General features: G+C 44.5%; 1 protein-coding gene across 3 annotated transcripts in view; it reads right to left on the bottom strand.

The window, feature by feature from the left end:
• LOC124796417 overlaps window positions 1-23,549 on the bottom strand; it is a 523,416-nt gene that overhangs the window by 301,636 nt on the left and 198,231 nt on the right. The window contains exon 1 of one of the 3 annotated variants that reach the window (XM_047260594.1): window positions 13,621-13,863. The exons of the other annotated variants lie outside the window; for them this stretch is intronic. Within the exon in view, the coding sequence (XP_047116550.1) occupies window positions 13,621-13,652 (32 nt within the window). The 5' untranslated portion in view covers window positions 13,653-13,863. Of the gene's footprint in view, window positions 1-13,620; window positions 13,864-23,549 lie in introns of those variants that run through there. 3 annotated transcript variants of the gene reach the window in all.

Here is a 23,549-nt window from a genome sequence, read left to right as displayed (position 1 = left end):
GGTCTTGGTTTATCTGTTTCTTCTTTCGCGTTTCCACATCAATCACATCCCCGACAGTTGCCACCGGCAGCTTTAGAAGGAATGAAATATCCCTGATGGATCTGTTACGCTGACGATACAACGGCTAGTGCTCGTGCGAAGCCACTGAGCTGCCCTGACCGAGCCGTCCTCCTGTCGCTGCTTCTTTACTTACAACACCGGACTCCCCCAGCTTCTTTCATGCTGCCGCAACTCCTCTCGTGACATCTAGTGGTTAATACAGTATTACCTAGAGCCCTCCAGGTACTTTTCATCAAATAGTGTAGTTATAAATTCGACATAAATCACGACAGTGATATAAACCCCATCCATGTAGTTCCTCTCTTGCCACGACTACAATACACGAGCTCCATCGAATTTCTGCTTAATCCGCCATTTATTTACACTACTGGCCAATAAAATTGCTACACCACGAAGATGACAAGCTACAGACGCGAAATTTAACCGACAGGAAGAAGATGCTGTGACATACAAATGATTAGCCTTTCAGAGCATTCACACAAGGTTGGCGCCGGTGGCGACACCTACAACGAGCTGACATGACGAGAGATTTCCAACCGATTTCTCATACACAAACAGCAGTTGACCGTCGTTGCCTGGCGAAACGTTGTTGTGATGCGTCGTGTAAGAAGGAGAAATGCGTACCATCAAGTTTCCGCCTTTGATAAAGGTCGGATTGTAGCCTATCGCGATTGCGGTTTATCGTACGCGACATTGCTGCTCGCGTTGGTCGAGATCCAATGACTGTTAGCAGAATATGGAATCGGTGGCTTCAGGAGGGTAATACGGAACGCCGTGCTGGATCCCAACGGCCTCGTATCACTAGCAGTCGAGATGACAGGCATCTTATCCGCATGGCTGTAACGGATCGTGCAGCCACGTCTCGATCCCTGAGTCAACAGATGGGGACGTTTGCAAGAAAACAACCATCTGCACGAACAGTTCGACGACGTTTGCAGAAGCATGACCAATCAGCTCGGAGACCATGGCTGCGGTTACCCTTGAAGCTGCATCAAAGACAGGAGCGCCTGCGATGGTGTACTCATTGACGAACCTGGGTGCACGAATGGCAAAACGTCAATTTTTCGGATGAATCGAGGTTCTGTTTACAGCATCATGATGATCGCATCCGTGTTTGGGGACATCGCCGTAAACGCACATTGGAAGCGTGTATTCGTCATCGCCATACTGGCGTATCACCCAGGGGTGCCATCGGTTACACGTCTCGGTCACCTCTTGTTCGCATTGACGGCACTTTGAATAGTGGACATTACATTTCAGATGTGTTACGACGCGTGGCTCTACCCTTCATTCGATCCCTGCGAGCCCGCATCTCGTGGTCGTGCGGTAGCGTTCTCGCTTCCCACGCCCGGGTTCCCGGGTTCGATTCCCGGCGGGGTCAGGGATTTTCTCTGCCTCGTGATGGCTGGGTGTTGTGTGCTGTCCTTAGGTTAGTTAGGTTTAAGTAGTTCTAAGTTCTAGGGGACTGGTGACCATAGATGTTAAGTCCCATAGTGCTCAGAGCCATTTGAACCATTTTCATCCCTGCGAAACCCTACATTTCAGCACGATAATGCACGACCGCGACCGCATGTTGCACGTCCTGTACGGGCATTTCTGGATACAGAAAATGTTCGACTGCTGTCCTGGCCAGCACATTCTCCAGATCTCTCACCAATTGAAAACGTCTGGTCAATGGTGGCCGAGCAACTGGCTCGTCACAATACGCCAGTCACTACTCTTGATGAACTGTGGTATCGTGTTGAAGCTGCATGGGCAGCTGTACCTGTACACGTTATCCAAGCTCTGTTTGAGTCAATGCCCAGGCGTATCAAGGCCGTTATTACGGCCAGAGGTGGTTGTTCTGGGTGCTGATTTCTCAGGATCTATGCACCCAAATTGCGTGAAAATGTCATCACATGTCAGTTCTAGTATAATATATTTGTCCAATGAATACCTGTTTATCATCTGCATTTTTTCTTGGTTTAGCAATTTTAATGGCCAGTAGTGTATTTTCCCTACACGTGCCGACGGTCATGTCATCATCGTGAACATTAGGGGATATCGTTCTGTTTGCATTTTGTATTATTTTTATAACATGAACATGTGACGTCCTTTCCGGAGACAGTGGCGAGACAAAAAGGCTAATCGCGCAGAGTACTAGATGTGAAACGTTATCGTCAGTTACAGCACCAAAAAGTGTTTTACAATCTTCCTAATGTATACATTTACTTTGGTTACTCAGTAATAGGAGAGAAATACTTGCTGTAAGCTGACATAATGTATCACCAGCATTTGTCACTATACACTCCTGTAAACGATATTTTGCTGCTCTATATAAATGTAAACATGGATTAAATACCTTTCAAAGTTGTAACTTACATTATCATTGCTCAATACCTGCAAACAACACATACCTTGCCGCTTCACCGCTCTTTGCCAAAAAGATATCACGACACGCATGCGGCAAATGCAATCAAGACGGAAACACAACGCAGTAAAGATGGAAACACAATGCAGTCTTCTTGCACCGCGATCGTCTAACTCGTACCGGACTTAAATATGGAATAACTGAAGCACGCATTTTATTTTTCAATCTGCTGCAGCCGTCGATAAGTAGCCCATTACGATGTATTTACGTTTGCAATATTGCCGGATTTCGTACAGAGCAAACGCCTTCTAAGAATACGAGTGCTTTCGAAATCGTCTGCCTGTTGGAATACTTTTAATTCCCACCAGCACACTGCCATTGTTTCCGCTGTGACCCCAAGCCAAGTCCCTGGCGCAAACATACACTCCTGGAAATGGAAAAAAGAACACATTGACACCGGTGTGTCAGACCCACCATACTTGCTCCGGACACTGCGAGAGGGCTGTACAAGCAATGATCACACGCACGGCACAGCGGACACACCAGGAACCGCGGTGTTGGCCGTCGAATGGCGCTAGCTGCGCAGCATTTGTGCACCGCCGCCGTCAGTGTCAGCCAATTTGCCGTGGCATACGGAGCTCCATCGCAGTCTTTAACACTGGTAGCATGCCGCGACAGCGTGGACGTGAACCGTATTTGCAGTTGACGGACTTTGAGCGAGGGCGTATAGTGGGCATGCGGGAGGCCGGGTGGACGTACCGCCGAAATGCTCAACACGTGGGGCGTGAGGTCTCCACAGTACATCGATGTTGTCGCCAGTGGTCGGCGGAAGATGCACGTGCCCGTCGACCTGGGACCGGACCGCAGCGACGCACGGATGCACGCCAAGACCGTAGGATCCTACGCAGTGCCGTAGGGGACTGCACCGCCACTTCCCAGCAAATTAGGGGTATCGGGGGTATCGGCGAGGACCATTCGCAACCGTCTCCATGAAGCTGGGCTACGGTCCCGCACACCGTTAGGCCGTCTTCCGCTCACGCCCCAACATCGTGCAGCCCGCCTCCAGTGGTGTCGCGACAGGCGTGAATGGAGGGACGAATGGAGACGTGTCGTCTTCAGCGATGAGAGTCGCTTCTGCCTTGGTGCCAATGATGGTCGTATGCGTGTTTGGCGCCGTGCAGGTGAGCGCCACAATCAGGACTGCATACGACCGAGGCACACAGGGCCAACACCCGGCATCATGGTGTGGGGAGCGACCTCCTACACTGGCCGTACACCACTGGTGATCGTCGAGGGGACACTGAATAGTGCACGGTACATCCAAACCGTCATCGAACCCATCGTTCTACCATTCCTAGACCGGCAAGGGAACTTGCTGTTCCAACAGGACAGTGCACGTCCGCATGTATCCCGTGCCACCCAACGTGCTCTAGAAGGTGTAAGTCAACTACCCTGGCCAGCAAGATCTCCGGATCTGTCCCCCATTGAGCATGTTTGGGACAGGATGAAGCGTCGTCTCACGCGGTCTGCACGTCCAGCACGAACGCTGGTCCAACTGAGGCGCCAGGTGGAAATGGCATGGCAAGCCGTTCCACAGGACTACATCCAGCATCTCTACGATCGTCTCCATGGGAGAATAGCAGCCTGCATTGCTGCGAAAGGTGGATATACACTGTACTAGTGCTGACATTGTGCATGCTCTGTTGCCTGTGTCTATGTGCCTGTGGTTCTGTCAGTGTGATCATGTGATGTATCTGACCCCAGGAATGTGTCAATAAAGTTTCCCCTTCCTGGGACAATGAATTCACGGTGTTCTTATTTCAATTTCCAGGAGTGTATTTTCTGCAGTGCTTCTATCGACAAGACAACAGCAGACTTAGCAAAATAAAATTTTGTGGTGAAACAGACTTGTCGCAAAAGGTCTGCAGCGAAGGTGTTGAAGTTCTCGAAACATACTATAATCGACTTGTGATACCATTTGCAAATGTGGAAAAATCAAGTCAAGATACTCGACATATCTCGGTGAACACTTCACTTAATGACTCAGATCGTTTGCCTAGCAGTCCCACGAGGATGCACCAGTACGATGCACGAAAACCGTGTTGAGCGTTCCAAGGTTACGTACGTACGAAATGTAATGTACAGAATTTTACCAAGTGTCTGAACTGGAACATAAATCTTCTAATTAGTCGTCAACAAAGCGAGATTTTCAATTAAACCATTTCATAACGAAAAGTGTACATCTGTAAGATTGTTCAGCAACGCTGCTGTGGGCGACAGAGCTCAGGTAGTAGTATGCGCTCTCTATGCAGACATGTTGCTCATATGCAGCAAATGTACCGCTGAGTGTCTGCAACGCTGCGTAACGTAACGGTAGTGAGAAGAGCCGAATCTCAAGTTTTTCACACAGGAAACATTGAAGATAATACTGCAGGCGAAATTAATCATCTTCAAAATCCAAGTTTTGACAGTCCCATGTTATATTCGATGGTGAGTCAAACGTAGAACTAACGTCAGGCGTGCCCCAGGAAACTTGTCGGGGTCCTTTCTATTAATGTCGTAGATGAATCTGGCAGACTTAAGTTGACGATGCAGTTAGCTATGTAGAGTACTTAATGAAAAACGCTACATAAATATTTCATCTGTTTTATAAAAGCGTTATAACGGCATCGTTGTACGTGACAGGAAAATTAACATTTCTCAGGTATGAAGCTGCAACAGACGAGTATCAACTGGAAAGGTTGATCAAACAAACCAGAGAATGGGTCTTGAAATCAACACTACAACGACCTTGCTGGCTAAGACGCTGTCAGTCGCTTCGTGTATTTATGATTTGTTGTCACTAGTACTGGAGATTTCGAGACTCAGATCCGTTAGGCGCATTCTGATAGCGAGAAATTCTATGGCAAAAGCTGCTCTTATCTGAAAGGACACCTCCATCACTGGCAGAACAAAACTCACCTTCGTCCAAACTCTAAATCTTCCTCATCACGAGCTACGCAGGAGAACAGGTGTATCGTCATAGGATTGATTCTCTGGAAATGTGGTGCTATAGATTACTTCACGAACAGCACATCGACCTAATGTATCGATCGTGAGGCTGCTCAGTACCAAAAAGTCGAACCTTGTCAACCAAAATCAGCTGAAATATTTTGGCCACATTATGATAGTGCAAAGAACAATTATACAAGAAAAGTCGACAACCGAAGATCTAGAGGATGCACACTATTATGGTATAAAAACCAAATTAAGAGTTTCACTGGGATGGGCTTGCAGCAAGCCATTCACAATGCCTAAGACTCAGCTTCGTGGAGACGGGCTTACCTCGTGATGCCATTACATCATTGCGTAGCGTTAGACCTCATATGTATAAAACAAAGTGTATGTGTGTATATCTGGGATATCCTTCCGAACCCTGGAACGGTTTCAAATAAATCTGGCACAAAAATAGCAATCCGAACAAGCATCAGCACTGACGGTTTCATGACCTTCTACCTCCACTAGGAGCAGAGATACACACAAAAACATGACTCTTTTCAGCCACTGGCGAACACGCTGCCCTGCTCGACAGACGTGTTGCTATTGGAGTGCTGTCAGCGTGCTTTATTGACCTCTTCAAGTACAGAAGGGCATGCTTGGGCAGAGAGACAAGGAGGTGATAGATTGTGACAGAGACGAGAAGATGAGGTGGACAGAACAAAGGGGGAAGGAGAAGGAGGGCAGTTACATCTACATTTATACTCCGCAAGCCACCCAACGGTGTGTGGCGGAGGGCACTTTACGTGCCACTGCATTACCTCCCTTTCCTGTTCCAGTCGCGTATGGTTCGCGGGAAGAACGACTGTCGGAAAGCCTCCGTGCGTGCTCGAATCCGTGTAAATTTACATTCGTGATCTCCTCGGGAGGTATAAGTAGGGGGAAGCAATATATTCGATACCTCATCCAGAAACGCGCCCTCTCGAAACCTGGACAGCAAGCTACACCACGATGCAGAGCGCCTCTCTTGCAGAGTCTGCCACTTGAGTTTGCTAAACATCTCCGTAACGCTATCACGCTTACCAAATAACCCTGTGACGAAACGCGCCGCTCTTCTTTGGACCTTCTCTATCTCCTCTGTCAACCCGACCTGGTACGGATCCCACACTGACGAGCAATACTCAAGTATAGGCCGAACGGGTGTTTTGTAAGCCACTTCCTCTGTTGATGGCCTGCATGGACAGGAGGGGAGGTGATGGACAGCGAGAGAGACGCGGTTATTGTGAGGGTAGTATCGCCATGCCTCGCAGGGGAGAGGGGCTACATCTTTCCATGGGCATGGTTGGTCAGGGAGAGAGGGGAGGGAGAAGATGGCTAGTGAGAGGAGGAGGAGAAGGATCGACTGGGCGGAGAAATGAGGGGATGAGGAGGTAAACAGACCGAGATGGGGGGAGAAGGCGATGGACAGGAATGTGGAGGAGGAGATGGACCGATAGAGAGAGCGAGGTAGACGGGCAAAGAAAGGGGGAGGGGGATATGGGCAGAGAGGGGGACTTGCAGGACGCAGGTGGAAGGTGCCCCCTATTGCTTGTATATGCTTACGTTACACTGAAATATGTGTTGTTGTAAGTATGTTGAGTGTACTTGACTACCTATAACACACTGATGATGGCTGCACTCTTAACTGAAACCTAGATACGCAATTTTAAAAAAGACAGATGATGTTACGACCGATACTGACCTCCTTTCTGTCCATGTGTAGACAGGTAATGGGCAGTTGGAAAATGAAATGCGGAAGGAGAGGATTGATAGGCAGGGGGAGAAGGATATGGACAAAGAGAGTGGTAAGGAGATGATAGAGAGACAGAGTAGGAAATGTACAGGTAGACATGGAACGACAACATGAACAGGCAGATTGGGGGTAGGAAGAAGTTGCCTCAGAGGGGGGAGAAGGAGATGTATGCACTACACACAGAGGTGACAGGAATCGCGGGATGCCTCCTAACACCGTGTCGGACCTCCTTTTGCCCAGTGTAGCAACCCAGCGTGGCAGGGACTGAAATCGTCGCTGGAAATCCCCTGCAGGAATACTGAGCCAAGCTCTCACTATAGCCGTGCACAACTCCGAAAGTGTTGCCGGTGCAGGATTTTATGCATGAGCTTACCTCTCGATTATGTCCCATAAATGTTAGACGAGATTCACGTTTGGCGATCTGGGTGGCCAAATCATTCGCTCGACACGTCCGGCATATTCATCAAACAAATCTCGAACAAATGTAGCACAGTGACATGGTGCACTGTCATCCATTACAATTCCATCATTGTCTGGCTGCAAATAGTCTCCAAGTTCCAGTCGTCTAAGGTCAAGCCGATGTGGTCACGAGCCCAGGGGAGACGCTGCAGTCGGTGTCGTGCTGTCTGTAAAAGCACTCACGTCCGTATCTGCTGACGGAGCCTATTCACACCAAATTTCGCCGAACTGTCTTAACGAATACGTTCGTCATACCTCTCGCACTGATTTCTGCGATTATTTCACGCAGTGTTGCTTGTCTGTTAGCACTGAAAACTCTACGCAAATGCCGCTGCTCTCGGTCGTTAAGTGCAGGCCGTCGGCCACTGCGTTGTCCGTGGTGAGAGGCAATGCCTGAAGTTTGGTATCTCGGCACACTGTTGACACTGTGGATTGACTGTTAGTATTCTTCGCTCAGCATTTCAGTTTATTTCATCCGTGAAGTTAGACGTTTCTCTTTGCGGTTTGCAAAATGACTTTCACGACAGAAGAAAGAATTGAAATTGTGGAAGCAAGTGTGGAAACAGGTTCGATTAAGGAAACTTGCGAAATTTTCTGGGTCAGGTATCCTGACAGAGGACAACCAGCTAAGAGACAATACACAGCCGGTATAAAAATTGGCGCACCTACAGACCTACGCAAAATGTAAAACGATACAGAATTCATTCAGTTTCGCACACCAGAAGTTAATGCTGACATTCGCCGTAGAATTATTGAGAGCCCAAAGAAGACTATTCGCAAATTCGGTCAAGAGGTGCATGTAAGTAGGAGGAGTTGCCAGCGCATATTGAAAAGTCTTAATTTGATGCCATATCGTTCGACGGTTCTACAGCAATTACAGGAGGGTGACAGTCAGGAACGTCCTGATTACTGTGCGTGGCTTTTAAATAACACCGACGATGCTTTGTTAGACCCTTTCCGACGATGCTTTGTTAGACCCTTTCCATTGCATCATGAGTGATGAACCATGGTTTCATCTTTCCGGTCACGAGAATTCACAGAAAACGAGGCACTCGGCAACAGCCTTTGATTCGGTGTAACTGGAACGCGCATTATTGGAACGATATTTTGTGACACTATCCTCAACCAGGATTGTTGATATTTTTAAAAATATCGGGAATCCGACATATCGATATATAAAGAGATATCACTATAGGCCCTCGGTATATAGCGAAAAAGTATCGATGTATAGACGGAAAAAACATCGACGCCCGAGCCTATAACAATATCGGCTGCACGTTGTAAATACACTGCTGGTTTTAGAGCTGTATATTTAAGTACGGATCTATTATTAGATATTCTGTACATCAACAAGCTAGTAGCTGCTTATCTCCCTCAGAGCAAGAATTTCAATGCACGTTCGCATTTGGCGATAACCACTTTGCTAATAATGGTAACTGCATTTAAGTGGCACAATAAAAGGTGTCCGATGGGTCCGTCGTTCGGTTTCGTCACATGTCGGATTCATCCGGAACACTTCATGTCGTCTTCCCTGTATTTTCGTTTCTCCAAACGCGCCGATTACGTCAGCATTTACCCTCCCACGTACCCACACGCCGCGAATTGTCATTTACATTTTTGTTCAGTATTTACAGCAGCTGTTTTTGAAGAATGCCGATGTGAAGAAATAGTACATTAGATGCGTTACAAATTTTTTTTAACGCAACTGACGTGCTATCCTTCACACCTTCTTATTCCATTCACAATACCACCCTCAGTGCGATCGAACTTCTTTGTGCCTCCTATGACGCTTCCGGACAGTCAAGGAGAAAGACTGGATGTGTTGAAATCTCAAAAAGTAGTAAGCTTCCTTCACACTGGGAAGGCAAAATTATGTTCTACTGCAATTTCAAATATGTACAGGAAATTGCGAAAGAAATGTAATATAAAATAAAAATATCAGCACTCGATATTGCCATTTCGTTATCGATATACTATATATCGGAGGAAAAGATATCACGATAAATACGGATACTTTAAAAAAATATAGATATATCGATATTTTATCAACAGCCCTACCCTCAGCACGGTTACATATATGGAAATTATTGACACTTTTGTGCTCAACTCACTGAATATGAAAGACACTACAGTTTCGTCCAGCAAGATGGGGCAACACGCCACATGTCTAAGGTATCCCTGGAAAGAGTCCCTCTTAGCAAACATTTGTGACCATCACGTTGGACGGCTCTAACAAAATGTAATTTTTTTCGTGTGGGGACACTTGACAAACAAGGTCTATGAAACAATTCCTCACACAATACAGGAAATGAAAGACATCATCAGCCGTGAAATTGCCGCCGTCGATATCCGAACTTTACACGGATGTATCTGAATATCCTTAGACGTGCATTGATTTTGCAGGGGGTCACTTTCAACATCTTCTATAATGGTATATTTCACTATATTTTTCACTGTAAATAAAGGGTAGGTCTACATCAGTTCTTCGTTTCTGTAATTTCACTGCATTTCCTCGCTACTTTTATCTGCGCCATGTTGTACCTCGTGCACGTATACTAGCATCATCCATGTATGGGCATATCGCTCGCTATCCCATGACTTACATCACACCTCAGTGTATAAAGGCCGTTGTCACAAAAAAATACTGAACGTTGTATCGTCGCAAGCTTCTAATAAAAGAAAATTCGAAGTGTTGTTAGTTGAAGTCAACTCTGTACAATGGCCTAATGATGTATAAGGATGTTCACTGATTGAGTGGAGTATACACTGATTGAGCCGCGGCAACGTACTTAGATTTGTCGATTGTTTGGAAAAAATGAGGCTGTTTTCACAAAATGGGAGAAAAACTGTGCAACAAACACTGTTAGATGAAGTTACGTGGCTTACAAAAATTCATGTTTTTTCATGGACATGCTGCCAGCATTTCTAGAATTTGAACGTAAAGCTTCAAGCCACAAACAATCCAGTTATTGTTATCAATGATCTTATTCGCGCTTTTGAGGCTGAACTGCAAAAAAAGCCAGATGAAGGGGAGAGTCACTGAGGAATATTCTTCGGTGGCACAGTCTTCAATCGGAGACTTTTAATCAGATTTTCTCAGTTTAAAGAGTTACTGGGAACACTAGAAGTTATTATGTACCCAGGTGTCACTTCTTCACTTGATAAACTGAACTTGTCTAAGTCTAGTTGGAAATTAAAATGTAGCTAGAATGAGATTTTCACTCTGTAGCGGAGTGTACGCTGATATGAAACTTTCTTCAGAGTTCGAGTCTCGGTCCAGCACACACTTTTAATCTGCCAGAAAGTTTCATAAAATGTAGCTGATTGTTTTCCAGTTTAATTCAATTTGGACTCAAAAAAATTTATCGAAACAAGAAAAGAACAGAAGTAACCGAATTAGTAAGACTATAAGGCAATATGAGCAAAAAATGGGCCAACATTAAAATGATGGAATTGGAGAATGCAATTCCGAACATACACAGCCGTCTGAGGAAGCTGCCGTTTGCTATCTTCACAATATTTTCATCTACCTATGTCTATGAGTCATTATTTTCTGAAATGAATAACATTAAAGAGGCGCTAAAAAAACCGACTGTCAATTAAATTCTTCATTTGTGTGGCCATATTGTCCTACAGTAACAAGAAAATGGAAAATGCGAGTTTTCCTCGCCAGACGTGTTTTGCTCTATTGAGGTAAAGCTCCATCAGTGGTCTGTAATTAAAGATATTTACAATCTGATTTGTTTTTAAGATCGAATTGCCTCGAGCTCAGCTTGCATTACGCTAAAAGTTACAATGCATACACCTAATATACATTATTTGGCATCGGATTTGCAACAGCAGAAATAACATTAATTTTTCTTTCGTTTCGATAAACTAAAAATGTTTATTTTAAGATAGCTGTATAACAGTTCTATTTCTGACTGCAGATAAAGGGTATTAATATGAAAGTACTTAGTTTCTTTCATTTATCAGAAGAGTAGAAATTTCTATGCGCTATCAAATACTAAAATATGCATGCATTTATTCACTGTCATATTATAAACTTGTACAAAATAAGCAAGGCAAAAAATAGTAGTTTCAGTAAAGAAATTTAGTTCTGCGATTAGTCTGAAGGCACGTCATGGCCGTGTTAAACATATCCTTGAAAAAAGGCACGTAAACGTACAGAGACTCGCCAACCCTGGTTTATACAATGTTTTTAGATTTTCTGGGTAGTTGAAATGAACGTACTGTTTACTGACTGAGAGCAACCGCACTGAAAAAGCTCTTACACATGTCATCCTGAAACAGTGTTTAGTTGTGTGGTTTAAAAACAATCCTTGAAATATTCCTACGCTTTTACGTTACATTTTTCAATGGATCCTATTAATGTAGTCAAATATGATTCCCAACCCTTTCACTCGTTTTGTGTCAGCGGCGTGCTTTCAAAACTGTCTTCTTAGAAAAACCGTGGTTGATACTTGCTTCTTTAGCACGATACTAACGACTAAGGCTTAACAGTTTGCGGGTTTCTTAATTAACTGGCCGATGACAAATTCTTCAGCTACATCTGCCCTTCGAGGTGGAACGATGTCTAGTACTGTGTAATTCAATATCCGATGGCTATTTCGTACTGTAAGATTGGTATAGAACGTACGTAACACTTCTTCAAAACAATTCTAGTGTTCATTTCTTAGACATGAGCAAAAATCTGTACTTTAAGATCATACATTCGCGTTCACTTGGGATCCTAATCTGTTGCAAATACTCTTATGCTGTTGTTCCTGGCCCTGAACCACGCGTTCGCGCTACTGTCGCTGAAGGTCAAAGCCACTCAGTGAGTTAACGTATGACTGGGTGTTGTGATGTCCTTAGGTTAGTTAGGTTTAAGTAGTTCTACGTTCTAGGGGACGGATTTTTTTTTTTTTTAGTTAACGTAGAAGACAGATTAGAAACAATAAAAGCTGCCTGTCTATGGACAGGAACAGAGAACGTAAATTAGCTACAGCATGCTGCAGCGCTGGCAGTACCACAGACAAGCTGTATGCTGTTCCGTTACTGTTTCCCACACACGTATCATTCTACTCGCTATTAATTTCGGCACACGTCATAAGAGCGCCGAATACGTGCGCGGGATGTGGTTCCCAGGAAATGCTGAAGTCACAGGATGACGCCAACGCGTCTGCCCCCTCCTCTTTTTGTCCGCTTTTGTGGACGGAATGCGGGCCGGCGCTGGGATAGGTCGTGGCAACATGGCCAACACTGCAGTAGCTGCACGTCCGCAAGGCTGCCACCACAACTGCACTTCGCGAAACAGGCGCCCGTAGTAACAGCCGCCTGCGATAAGAATACCGCGAACGCAGATAAAACTAGTCGCACGATTGCGTGCTATATACAGAGAGTGACCTTCGATTTACCGTTTGTCGCTGCTGTCACTTAATTCAATTTCTAGTGAAAAAATGATTATTCCTTATTGCAGTACTGCTTAAAAGGAAAACGATAATTCTAGCATTTGTGTTTGTTACAATAAAGTAATCTCTGTATTTCCACCTGTTGCGCTATCTAGGACAGTATTAGGTACATTCGCATAGCCATCTTATATTTCGGATGGAGAGTTATTCTCGCATTTATAGTTACTGGCCCAGGAAGACAAAGAATTTTTGGTTTCCAAGGTATGGAACGTGTCACTTACTATAGGGTGAAGACTTACCTACAGTGAATTAGTTACGGTGTGTCTTGCTCACGTTGACAATGTCCAAACCACATCCGTTACGCGTGGAGAATGAAGAATATAGATCAAGTGACTATGCCATAATAGCCCTGGTCACGTCACAAAAATACGACTACGGCAAAACTAAACCATGATGCAATGGCAGATGCTTCACGGATTTGTATCACCTTAACAGACATTCATTGTTCGTCCAAGGTTTCCAGGCGTGTGAAATGCATACTACCGAATGCAATATAATTAAGCATTAGAAATTAAGATTTAACAACCCACCTTCCAAACATCTGATAGCACATGGTTTCCATCGTAATGATTGACGTTAAGCAGCCAATGGAGCACAGTTTTTTTTCAGTGCAGCACTTCCATTCTCACTCACGAGACACATTTTCACATTTCTTCGTGATTATTACCACCGTCGGCAACATAATTCACTATGACGGACACTAATAACTCGCGTTTTCCCGTAACAGCACAGTGAACGGTGAGGACGTGGAGCGCTGCATACGCGAGCACGAGGGCCCGAGGGGCGACTGACGTGCTCGCGCGGCGGCCTGTGCTGTTGGCAGCCGTGCGCGCGCGCGGCCATTTTGTGCAGGTCATGTCCGCGGCCAGGGTCACCGACCCAGGGACGAACAGCTGCCGCCCGAGGCAGCCTGAAAACTCGCCGCCGCTGCCCTCGCGTCGTTCACGCAGCCACCGTGTCGCTGCCATTGATAAGCGACAACAAAGGAGCACGTTACATTTTCGCATCTCAAACGTAATATCGCTTTGGAATTAATTAACAGTCACACGGATTAAAAAGTGTCACCATTAATATCTCTACTCTTTACTATTGTGAAATTGTCGATTTCAGTTGCTACTATTATTACAATAACGATTCATATTTAGAATTTATGTAACTGCAATTTGTTTTGTTTTATATTGTTCATATTAGATCGTGATACTGAAACTCCGTCTCTGTTTCAATTTTTCTTTTACATCAATATTTATAGACACTTTGCGTCTTACTGTAAAAAGTAGTGAAATAGTTGCAAAACGCGCGCGCATACCACGTAGACACTAACAACTAGTGACCGAAAAAAAAATTATTGAATCAAGGTGCCAGAAATGTTTAAAACGTTCGTCGTGGTCATTTCGCGAGATATGTGTGGGAGAAGCATTACGTTGTCGGAGTCTTCCCGGAAACTGTTCTCTCGAAATTTCAGTAACGACGCACAACACCAATGTGTTTCAGGTCACTGATGATGCATCAAATACAACGAAGCGCAATTCTTGTTGTATAACATAATTTACGTTTACTCACCTGTACACAGCCATAAACTTCCAAACCCTACAAGTATTCGTACACTGTTTATCTCATAAAGAAATTACGTGTTATTGATGTTGCACATGCGATTTTTTTTCTTCCTAGTCAAACCTGTTTCGCTTGACTGTATAAGGAAAGCCACGCTGGTCTACAACTACAAAAGATTGTGATTCTGTTACTATAGTAGTTGTTCTGCTTTGAGCTCTTTATATATGTAGCGTTTCCTAGCAGTCAAAGAAGCTGAATTCATTGTTTCTACTGGTTACTAGTACAGTATAAGATACCACGTACTATCTCCCACTTGTGTTAGCTACTCCGTCTCCGTTATGTACCGAAGCAATTAAACCCTTTTGTTTGGTTAATAAGCAAAATAAGATTTTCATTTACTTCAAAAGGGAAAATGAGCGAAAAATTCTCATGATGTTAGTAATTTTATTGAGGAATCTACCCCCTAAAAGCGATTTGACAAGTTAAGACCAAGACAAACACAAAAGTAACAATAAAGAGTGACTGCGCTGGCGTTCGGCCGGCACAGCGACGTCCGCTCGCAGCGGGCGGTGACGCAGCGGCGCAGCTATCCCGTGGGCCGGGCTCGGCCGGAAATGTGCTCGCGGCCTCTGCCGGCCACACCCGGACCATCCACTCCCTGGGAATTTGCACACTCTGTAGCCGAGCGCTGTGGCCGAGCGATATCACCCGTGTCTCATTATTTGATTCAAGATGGTTCGCTGTATTTGTTGTGCCGTCCGAACAAGACACAACCAGGGCAAAAGCACAAGCGCAAAGATGCGAGCTGGTGCCAGTGCCGTAGAGACTCGCCAATTGCCAGCTCAACCTTGCCAATTCCACCAGCTCCAAGGGCGGCGCTGAGGATGAAGATATCGACTTCGCCTCGGCCAACTGCCAGCCGAGTACAATCCGCCAATGACTGGACGACAACGGACGGAAGCCTACTCGGAAGATAGAAGAGTAGCTCTCGCCGACTTGGTTGTCGTTAAGGGCTGACTTAAGACAGGGAACGTCGTTTAGTGAACTCTGAGAAGTGGACAGACAGTCACTGTAAATTGCATTTGCTATGTTCTGTGAAGTTTACCTACGGTTATTTGCACTTAGCCACTGAGGGCCTTTTTGTGTTATATTACAAGCAGTGTTGCAGACTTCATTATCCAACAGGTCTCTGAGATAAGTAAACATTTTAACTCATTTGTGTGACTTTGTTACAATTTGTTAGTGTTGTAGAACCTTCGTTCTCCTATCCTGTTACTTGACCCTGGGGCACAGCTGTGTAATAGTGGCAGGGAGAAATTGTCTTAGCGTAGCGGTGTACTGCACCAGAAGCCATTTCAAGAACTCACAAACTCGGCCTCCACAGCAGTAGCGACGAGGCCTTCACGAAAGTATTGCTGTTCGGTTTCGTCTCGGAATCTTTGGCCGACTTTTGTTTAAATGTATTTCTGACGTTCCTTGCGCGAACGGGCATGATAACTTTCGTCGGGCACAGCCTTTCTACCGTACATCTCCAGGATGATAGAATTGGCCGTATACTGCGCACACAGCGTGAAGGATATTTACAAAATGTATTAGCAGTTGTGAATATAAACCACCTTTCGCTGTATATCAGAATAACGACAAGGAAAATTTGCGTCGCTTAGTGACTCGAACCCGGATTTCTCGCTTTATGTGAGCGGTCGCCTTAACCGCTTCAGCTATCCGTGCACAAACCACGATCACACCCAAACTTCCATATGTCATACTCGTGCTACAAACTGCTCTCGTATATTACGTATATTATCCTCCGGGAACGGCATATTTGTTAAAAGTCGAGGGCAAGGTGTCGGCGAATAAATACGAAATAGCAATGCCTGTGTTATGCATGTCGGAAGGAACACTGCGTCGTACTTCTTAATAACACAGACATTGATATTTCTTATTTACAAACCGTCCAAGAACATCAGAGAGTGTCGGCAAAGGACAAAAAGGAGCTGTTCCAAATGTCGTGAGTATACAGAATGACCTGCACACGAGGAATAAACTCCATGTTAGAATGACCACACCGTCTATCAATACCAGGTCGTGGAGCATTAACGGTACTGCAGGTGATAAAATTCGCCAACACGCTTATTCTTGCTGCGGGAAAGAGCTAGCACCCCCGCCTGTTCAGAGGAGCCACTGAAATTCATACATATGACGATGGTTCTAACAAGAAATAGACAGACAGGTAAGCAAATCCTGCATACCAGTGCTGCATTGAACAACCATTGCAAGTGACGAGGGCAGAACTGGGGAAATGCCCTCGCACGTTGATTCGATAGGTACAAAAACTTCGGCCGCGGTCTCGATTCCAGTCTACCACCAGCAAAGGAGAGTGAATCTTTGACAATGCAGCTACTCGCGCTGGTGAAAAGTCAGAAAAACTACAAAACAACCTGGACCGAAGGTACACATACGAAAGCCAACTAATGGCCACGCAAGGCTCATCAATTTTGGTTTCAGTTTATGCTCCGGTCAAGCTCCTGGCCACTACAACTCTTTCGAGTTCCATCTGCGTAACTCAAAGACTTGCAATACGCGAACGTATTCTGTACATGGTCTTGAAAGGAGGATATAAGATGAACATCAACAAAAGCAAAACGAGAATAATGGAATGTAGTTGAATTAAATCGGGTGATGCTGCGGGAATTAGATTAGGAAATGAGACACTTAAAGTAGTAAATGAGTATTGTTATTTGGGGAGCGAAATAACTGACGATGGTCGAAGTAGAGAGGATATAAAATGTAGACTGGCAATGGCAAGGAAAACATTTCTGAAGAAGAGAAATTTGTTAACATCGAGTATAGATTTAAGTGTCAGGAAGTCGTTTCTGAAAGTATGTGTATGGAGTGTAGCCATGCATGGAAGAGAAACATGGATGATAAATAGTTTAGACAAGAAGAGAGTAGAAGCTTTCTAAATGTGGTGCTACAGAAGAATGCTGAAGATTAGATGGGTAGATCACATAACTAATGAGGAGGTACTGAATAGAATTGGAGAGAAGAGAAATTTGTAGCACAAGTTGACTAGAAGAAGGGATCGGTTGGTAAGGCATATTCTGAGGCATCAAGGAATCACCAATTTAGTATTGGAGGGCAGCGTGGAGGCTAAAAATCGCGGAGGGAGACCAAGAGATGAATACACTAAACAGATTCAGAAGGATGTAGGTTGCAGTAGGTACTGGGAGATGAAGAACCTTGCACAGGACAGAGTAGCATGGAGAGCTGCACCAAACCAGTCTCTGGACTGAAGACCATAACAACAACATTCTGTAGATATCTCCTATTAAAAACAGTAACAAAAGAGCGACGTATTCCCTAGGTTCTGGACTTTTTTTAGTTTTTGTCCTCCGAACATATCGTACACACACACACACACACACACACACACACATATATATATATATATATATATATATATATATATATATATATATAATTTGCGCAGAGGTTAAAGAGCAAAATAATAAATTTTTGTATATCACCACATCGTTAGTTTTTAATAATGTCGTCAGGTAAATTGGTAATTGCTGTCCACCTGGCTCTCCACTAATAGCTGTTTTTGTGATAGTTGCGGCCGGATGATGATGATGATGATAATGATTATGGAAATGATATCGGTGTCCTCCTCGGCGAGGGACTCGTACAGAGGTGATTCAGTCGATAATAGCTGATGCAGGTGCAATCTAAAGTTTCCGCGATGGAAGCGCAGGACGAACATTATTTAAAACTTCCTGTGATACGCACCAAAGTAATGTCGTGGCCATAGGTGATTTTTTGGAACTGTAAGGGGCACTCAAATAAAAACAGGACACATCTAAAATGTAAGTAAACTGTTTATCATTTCAAAAGCAATCGCCACATATGTTAAGAGCCAGTGTGAGAGAAGAAGACCAGTGCCTCCACGGAAAAATGTTAGCTGGTTTTCACTGACTGCTTCTTATCTAACAGCAACAACGGGCAGCATCAAACCGTTTTTAAGTCCTACACACAGCTGAATAACGTCTTTCCAGAGACAATGCTGTCATCACCAGGTTGTCAAAATCAGCTCACTAGGTTAAGCACTAAGAAGTATACCAACGCATTTGCGGTGTTCGTAAAAAATAGATGGAAAAGGCTTTAGACTGTGGGTCACCATCTATTAGTAAAATCGTCGACTTGAGTCGATAGCCGTCGCACCCCACATCGGCCGCTTCCTGATCTGATGTGGGCTCCAACAAACGTTTCAAGCTGTGGCTTCTTCAAGTGTCTGGAAGTAGCTGTGAACTAACATGTTCGCGTTATCACTGTGCAAGCGCAAATATCGGCTCAACGATAATGTTATTCTATTGGTCACCTACGTTCGCTCATTTCCAAAGACGTTACTTGAGTGCTCTCGTTTACGATCGCCAGCTTCCAGCTGTTTCGTCAAAGAAGGATTTCAAATTTTTAATTACGCATCTGCTTTAAAATAACAGCCGCAAAGAAATACCTTTCCGTTGTCTCTCACTTGCGCGTTCAAAAAACTGCCGTGCTTCTTTTCATGAACTGTAGTTTCTAGTTCTTATAGCATCCAAGATAAAAATCCTTTTCAAAGGGAAAGGAGAAACCTGCAACCCGGGCTCATCGAAAACACATCTTTCAAAATTTTCAAGGATATGTTCACTAGCAGGCTTACCGCTGAAGTAGATGCCCGGATACCCTAAAACAAATGTGGTTTGAGAAAGTGAAGAAGCACCTTAGAGGCAGCGAACTGCTTAACAGAGCAATCTCAAGACACACTAAGCCATCAACGTAAAAACGTTTTGTAGTCTACATACTACAGCAAGCCTTCGACGCTATCAACAGAGCAACACTAAACCGAAAACTCAGCCTATTAATTTGTGACACAAACCAGGGGATGAAAGTACTTCCAGACATCCTAAGATACAACATCATCCAAATATCTGATGACATCACCGTATCCAAGAGCTTAACATAAACAAGCGGAGTACTACAGGGAGTCTCGATCAGTCCGACAGCGTGACAGCAGACGTCACAAAGATAATCGTGGACAGCTCAGTAACACTCATACAATACACGGATTTACAAATAAATCACAGCAAAACCAAACAGATTTTCAGAAGAGCTGGTTAACTCACACCAAAAGACACGCTGGCTCTTCAAAACAAACTGCTAGAAATGGTGCCAAAATACAAATGTCTCGGAGTCACGCTAACATCATTCTACAACCACGTGAAAGAAAGAGCAGCAGCAGCAATTAAAGCAATTTACAACATCCAACGGCCTCAAAAACTCTCAATAAAACCGGCAATGAGACTATTTTATAGGGCCATAGCACCAATAGCAACTAATGTGATCCACATAATCTGGGACAAACTAAAAGTCAACGACGGCGTAACATTACAGAAAGTCAAATCCTGCTACATGAAACGAATCCTGGGCATTGGGAAGACAGCACTTTAAACAATGGTTTACGTTTTAACGAAAGAAACCTTCTTCATAGAAAGCATCAGAATGCAGATGCTCTCGCCAAACACCAAGGTCTACGAAAACATTCGCGAAATACTCATAGGAAAACACAGCTTTATTTGGAAAGACTTCTCTCGCTCGACGCCGTAATGACGGAAGAATGCAAATAGTTATACTATGAACTCCGGCATGTAACACGACAAACAACACATGGTTTTCACCACAAGTCCTGCCAAAGCAAGAGATTCCACTAGCTGAATGAAGAGTACGTGTGTGTGAACCCTGCAGTGAACACTGTGAAAGATATCACGCAAAAAACTGCAGAAAAAGAGGAATGTCAATATTAAAACTAGTATTAGACAAAATATCTCAGTTTTGTATTTGTTTTGCATTTGCACATTGTGTGCGTTTTCTTCAGTAAAATTCTTCTAGCAACCCACATCTGCGTCCTTCATTTTCCGTGTGCAGGTTTTGTAAGCCATCTTCTATTCCCTTAAGGAGATGGCTTGCTTCGTACACATGGTTCGAAACAGCCGGTTTTTCGTAGTTGCATCATAGGTCGCGCAGTGTATTTTATAACCTTCCGATGTTTGTTACTAGTTTATCTTTTTAACGACATCATGCTTCAGAGTTGTACCTCATTAGATTATTTGTCTGGGACGCTGTTTGACAGTTCCATGGAACGGCATCGTAACCACTTTCCCCTTTTTCTCGTTTAGTTTATTCTTTTTATTCTTACTACTTTTCAAAATGGCCGCTTTCGATCAAAAGTGTTCCATTTCAACGAATGTGTGACAGATCGCAGTTCGCACAGGAAGAATTTGGTTTTCCTGATCTAACGAAAATGCCCTTTATGTGAAAGAGTTGGAAACGAACTCGTCTCACGTTGTCAGAGGGGTCTAGATGTCATCACGGCAACTTCTCGACTCACTCTTTTTAAGGGTACGTGAACGGAAATTCGCATATGCCCATTTTGCAAACGTGGTTAACAACTCAGGTCTGAGACAAGGGAATAAAGGATGATGTGTGATTACAGAAGGACGGAGCTCCAGCACACTTTGCTCTTCATATGAGCGACTTCTTTGACAAACAGCTGCGAGGGCGCTGGATTGAGAGTGGTTCGGTAACATCTCCAGCGACAATGAGATGGCAGCTACGAAGAATGGAACTTACCACACGGGACGAGTAATTATGCAGAACCTCACATCTGGCTCAACTTTGGTACGAGATTGAGAACAGCAGTACTGTGTTGAAGAAGCTGTGGCAGTTGGAAGCATGGTGCAAGCTACAGTGGTGCAGGGTGGCCCAGCTGATGACATGGGGAAGACGATGTAATGAAGGTGGACACCAGCCAATTCTGCACAGCACGTAAACATCGCTCCAGCCACTGCTGCATGTTGCCATTGTGTGTGTCTTGTTACTCCCAACATGAGAGGTCAGTGTGTCCCCAATGTTGGGCCATCTGTTGTAAGTGTTGGAAAAAAGGCCATATTGTGGTAGTCTGCTAGTCAATGACACAGAATGCAGCATCAGAGAACATCGATATGGACATGAGATGCTACGCAAGATACCAAGGAAGGCGAGGAGACGCATAGGTATCTGTAAGGCACGACGGTGGACCCACACATCCGCTGCGCACACAGTTTTGTTTCGAATACTCCAATACACAACATACCGTTTTTACCTAGAGACGAAGATATTAATCGGACACAGTGTATCGGATACCAACCGTGGGAGGTAGAGTGCGCCAACGGGGCAGTGCACGACTGGGGCGCTGCCAAGGGCCTGGTGCGTGTGCGGATGTGATACGCGTCGCGATGCAAACGAGATGCAAGCGCTACTGCCAGCCGCTCTACTACATTTACATGTGCGCTTTGTAATTCAAAGCACGGACTCGACACACATTAACTGTTTGATTCAAACCACTTGTTATTCCATTCCCTAACAGACTGCGGCTGATGCGGTCGTTTATACATTACTACAACCTTAGGCAATACCTCTCACACTGTGCAACGACTACAAGGCCAGTAATAGTTTCTGCCTTAACAGAGCCTGGGGCCTTGCATTAGACGGCACTTACTACCACAGAGGGTCTGTCTCTGATCAAGCAATGAAACTACCGCTGTGTTATGAGTTCTGAAAAAAAGCTGCGCAAATATTCACTCACATCTTGATAAGATTTCACAATGGTGCAAAGAACGGCAGCACGAATGGTCACAGGTCTGTTCGACCCACGCAAGAGTGCCACGAAGATGCTAAAAATAAAACTTAATCTGCAGAATCTTGAAGACAGACGCAAGCTAACCCGTGAAAGTTTCTGAAACCAACTTCAGTCCAGGAAAACACTACTGTTCCCAGGTAAAGTAAAACCCATACGGATCGCGAAGGCAAGATTAAACTGACTACAGCGAGCACAGAGGCGTTTATGCAATCATTCTCCCCGCGCTCCACACGTCAATGAAACGGGAAAAAGCCCTAATAACTAGTACAGTGGGAAGTACGCTCTGCCACGCACTTCACATTATAGATGAAGATGTGAATACGTTCCACAGTGCATTTTATGTATTTTAGGAACATGTTGCACTATCTCCTGTACTAAATGTCAAGTAGCAAGAAACTCAAATTATAATTTTAAAAGACTATTTCGTCTGAACCACACTGACAATGTTCATCTCTTAAAAAGATCACATTAAAAGTGATGCATTTCGGAACGACAAGCTTCCATCTTCAGTTAGTCACCACTACGGAAGCCAGAGTACATCATCGAATAAAATAATGAACCACAGACTAAGCTGTGTTCGTTTTACATCATTTGGTAGTCTTCTCTTCGGCCACTATCTCCATCGTCGACCTCTGAGTGTGTTGACCCATGTAGCGTTCCTGGTCAATGCACGTACTGGCAGCACTGAAGCTGTGAGGACGGGTCGTGAGTCGTGCTTGGGTAGCTCAGATGGTAGAGCACTTGCCCGCGAAAGGCAAAGGTCCAGAGTTCAAGTCTCGGTCCGGTCCGGCACACAGTTTTAATCTGCAAGGAAGTTTCATATTAGCGCACACTACGCTGCAGAGTGAAAATCTCATTCTGTAATGCAATTATTATTCGTCTTGTCCCACCCTCCAGCAGCTTTTCTCCCTACAGGTCAAATGGCTTCATCATACGCGCAAATCTCCAGTCCAACTTCGTCGCCTCACATTTACATTACATCGTGAGGTAGCTACCAGCCAACATCGTACTTGCAAAACTAGTCAGAAATTGTATCCGACATTTAACTGTAGTACGGCATCAGGCCATATTATGAATATTAGTCTTATTTGACGACAGTGCTATCATGGTGACGCAACTCTTGATTGACGCTGTAGCCAGCGTTACGTTTTATACTATTTCCTCAAAGCTTTTGAAGAAATCATTTGCCCTTTT

The sequence above is a fragment of the Schistocerca piceifrons genome, chromosome 4, assembly GCF_021461385.2.
Source record: "Schistocerca piceifrons isolate TAMUIC-IGC-003096 chromosome 4, iqSchPice1.1, whole genome shotgun sequence".
NCBI classification, from domain to species: Eukaryota; Metazoa; Arthropoda; class Insecta; order Orthoptera; family Acrididae; genus Schistocerca; species Schistocerca piceifrons.
Note: the sequence above shows the minus strand (reverse complement) of the source record. Positions and strands in the feature narration are given on the sequence as shown.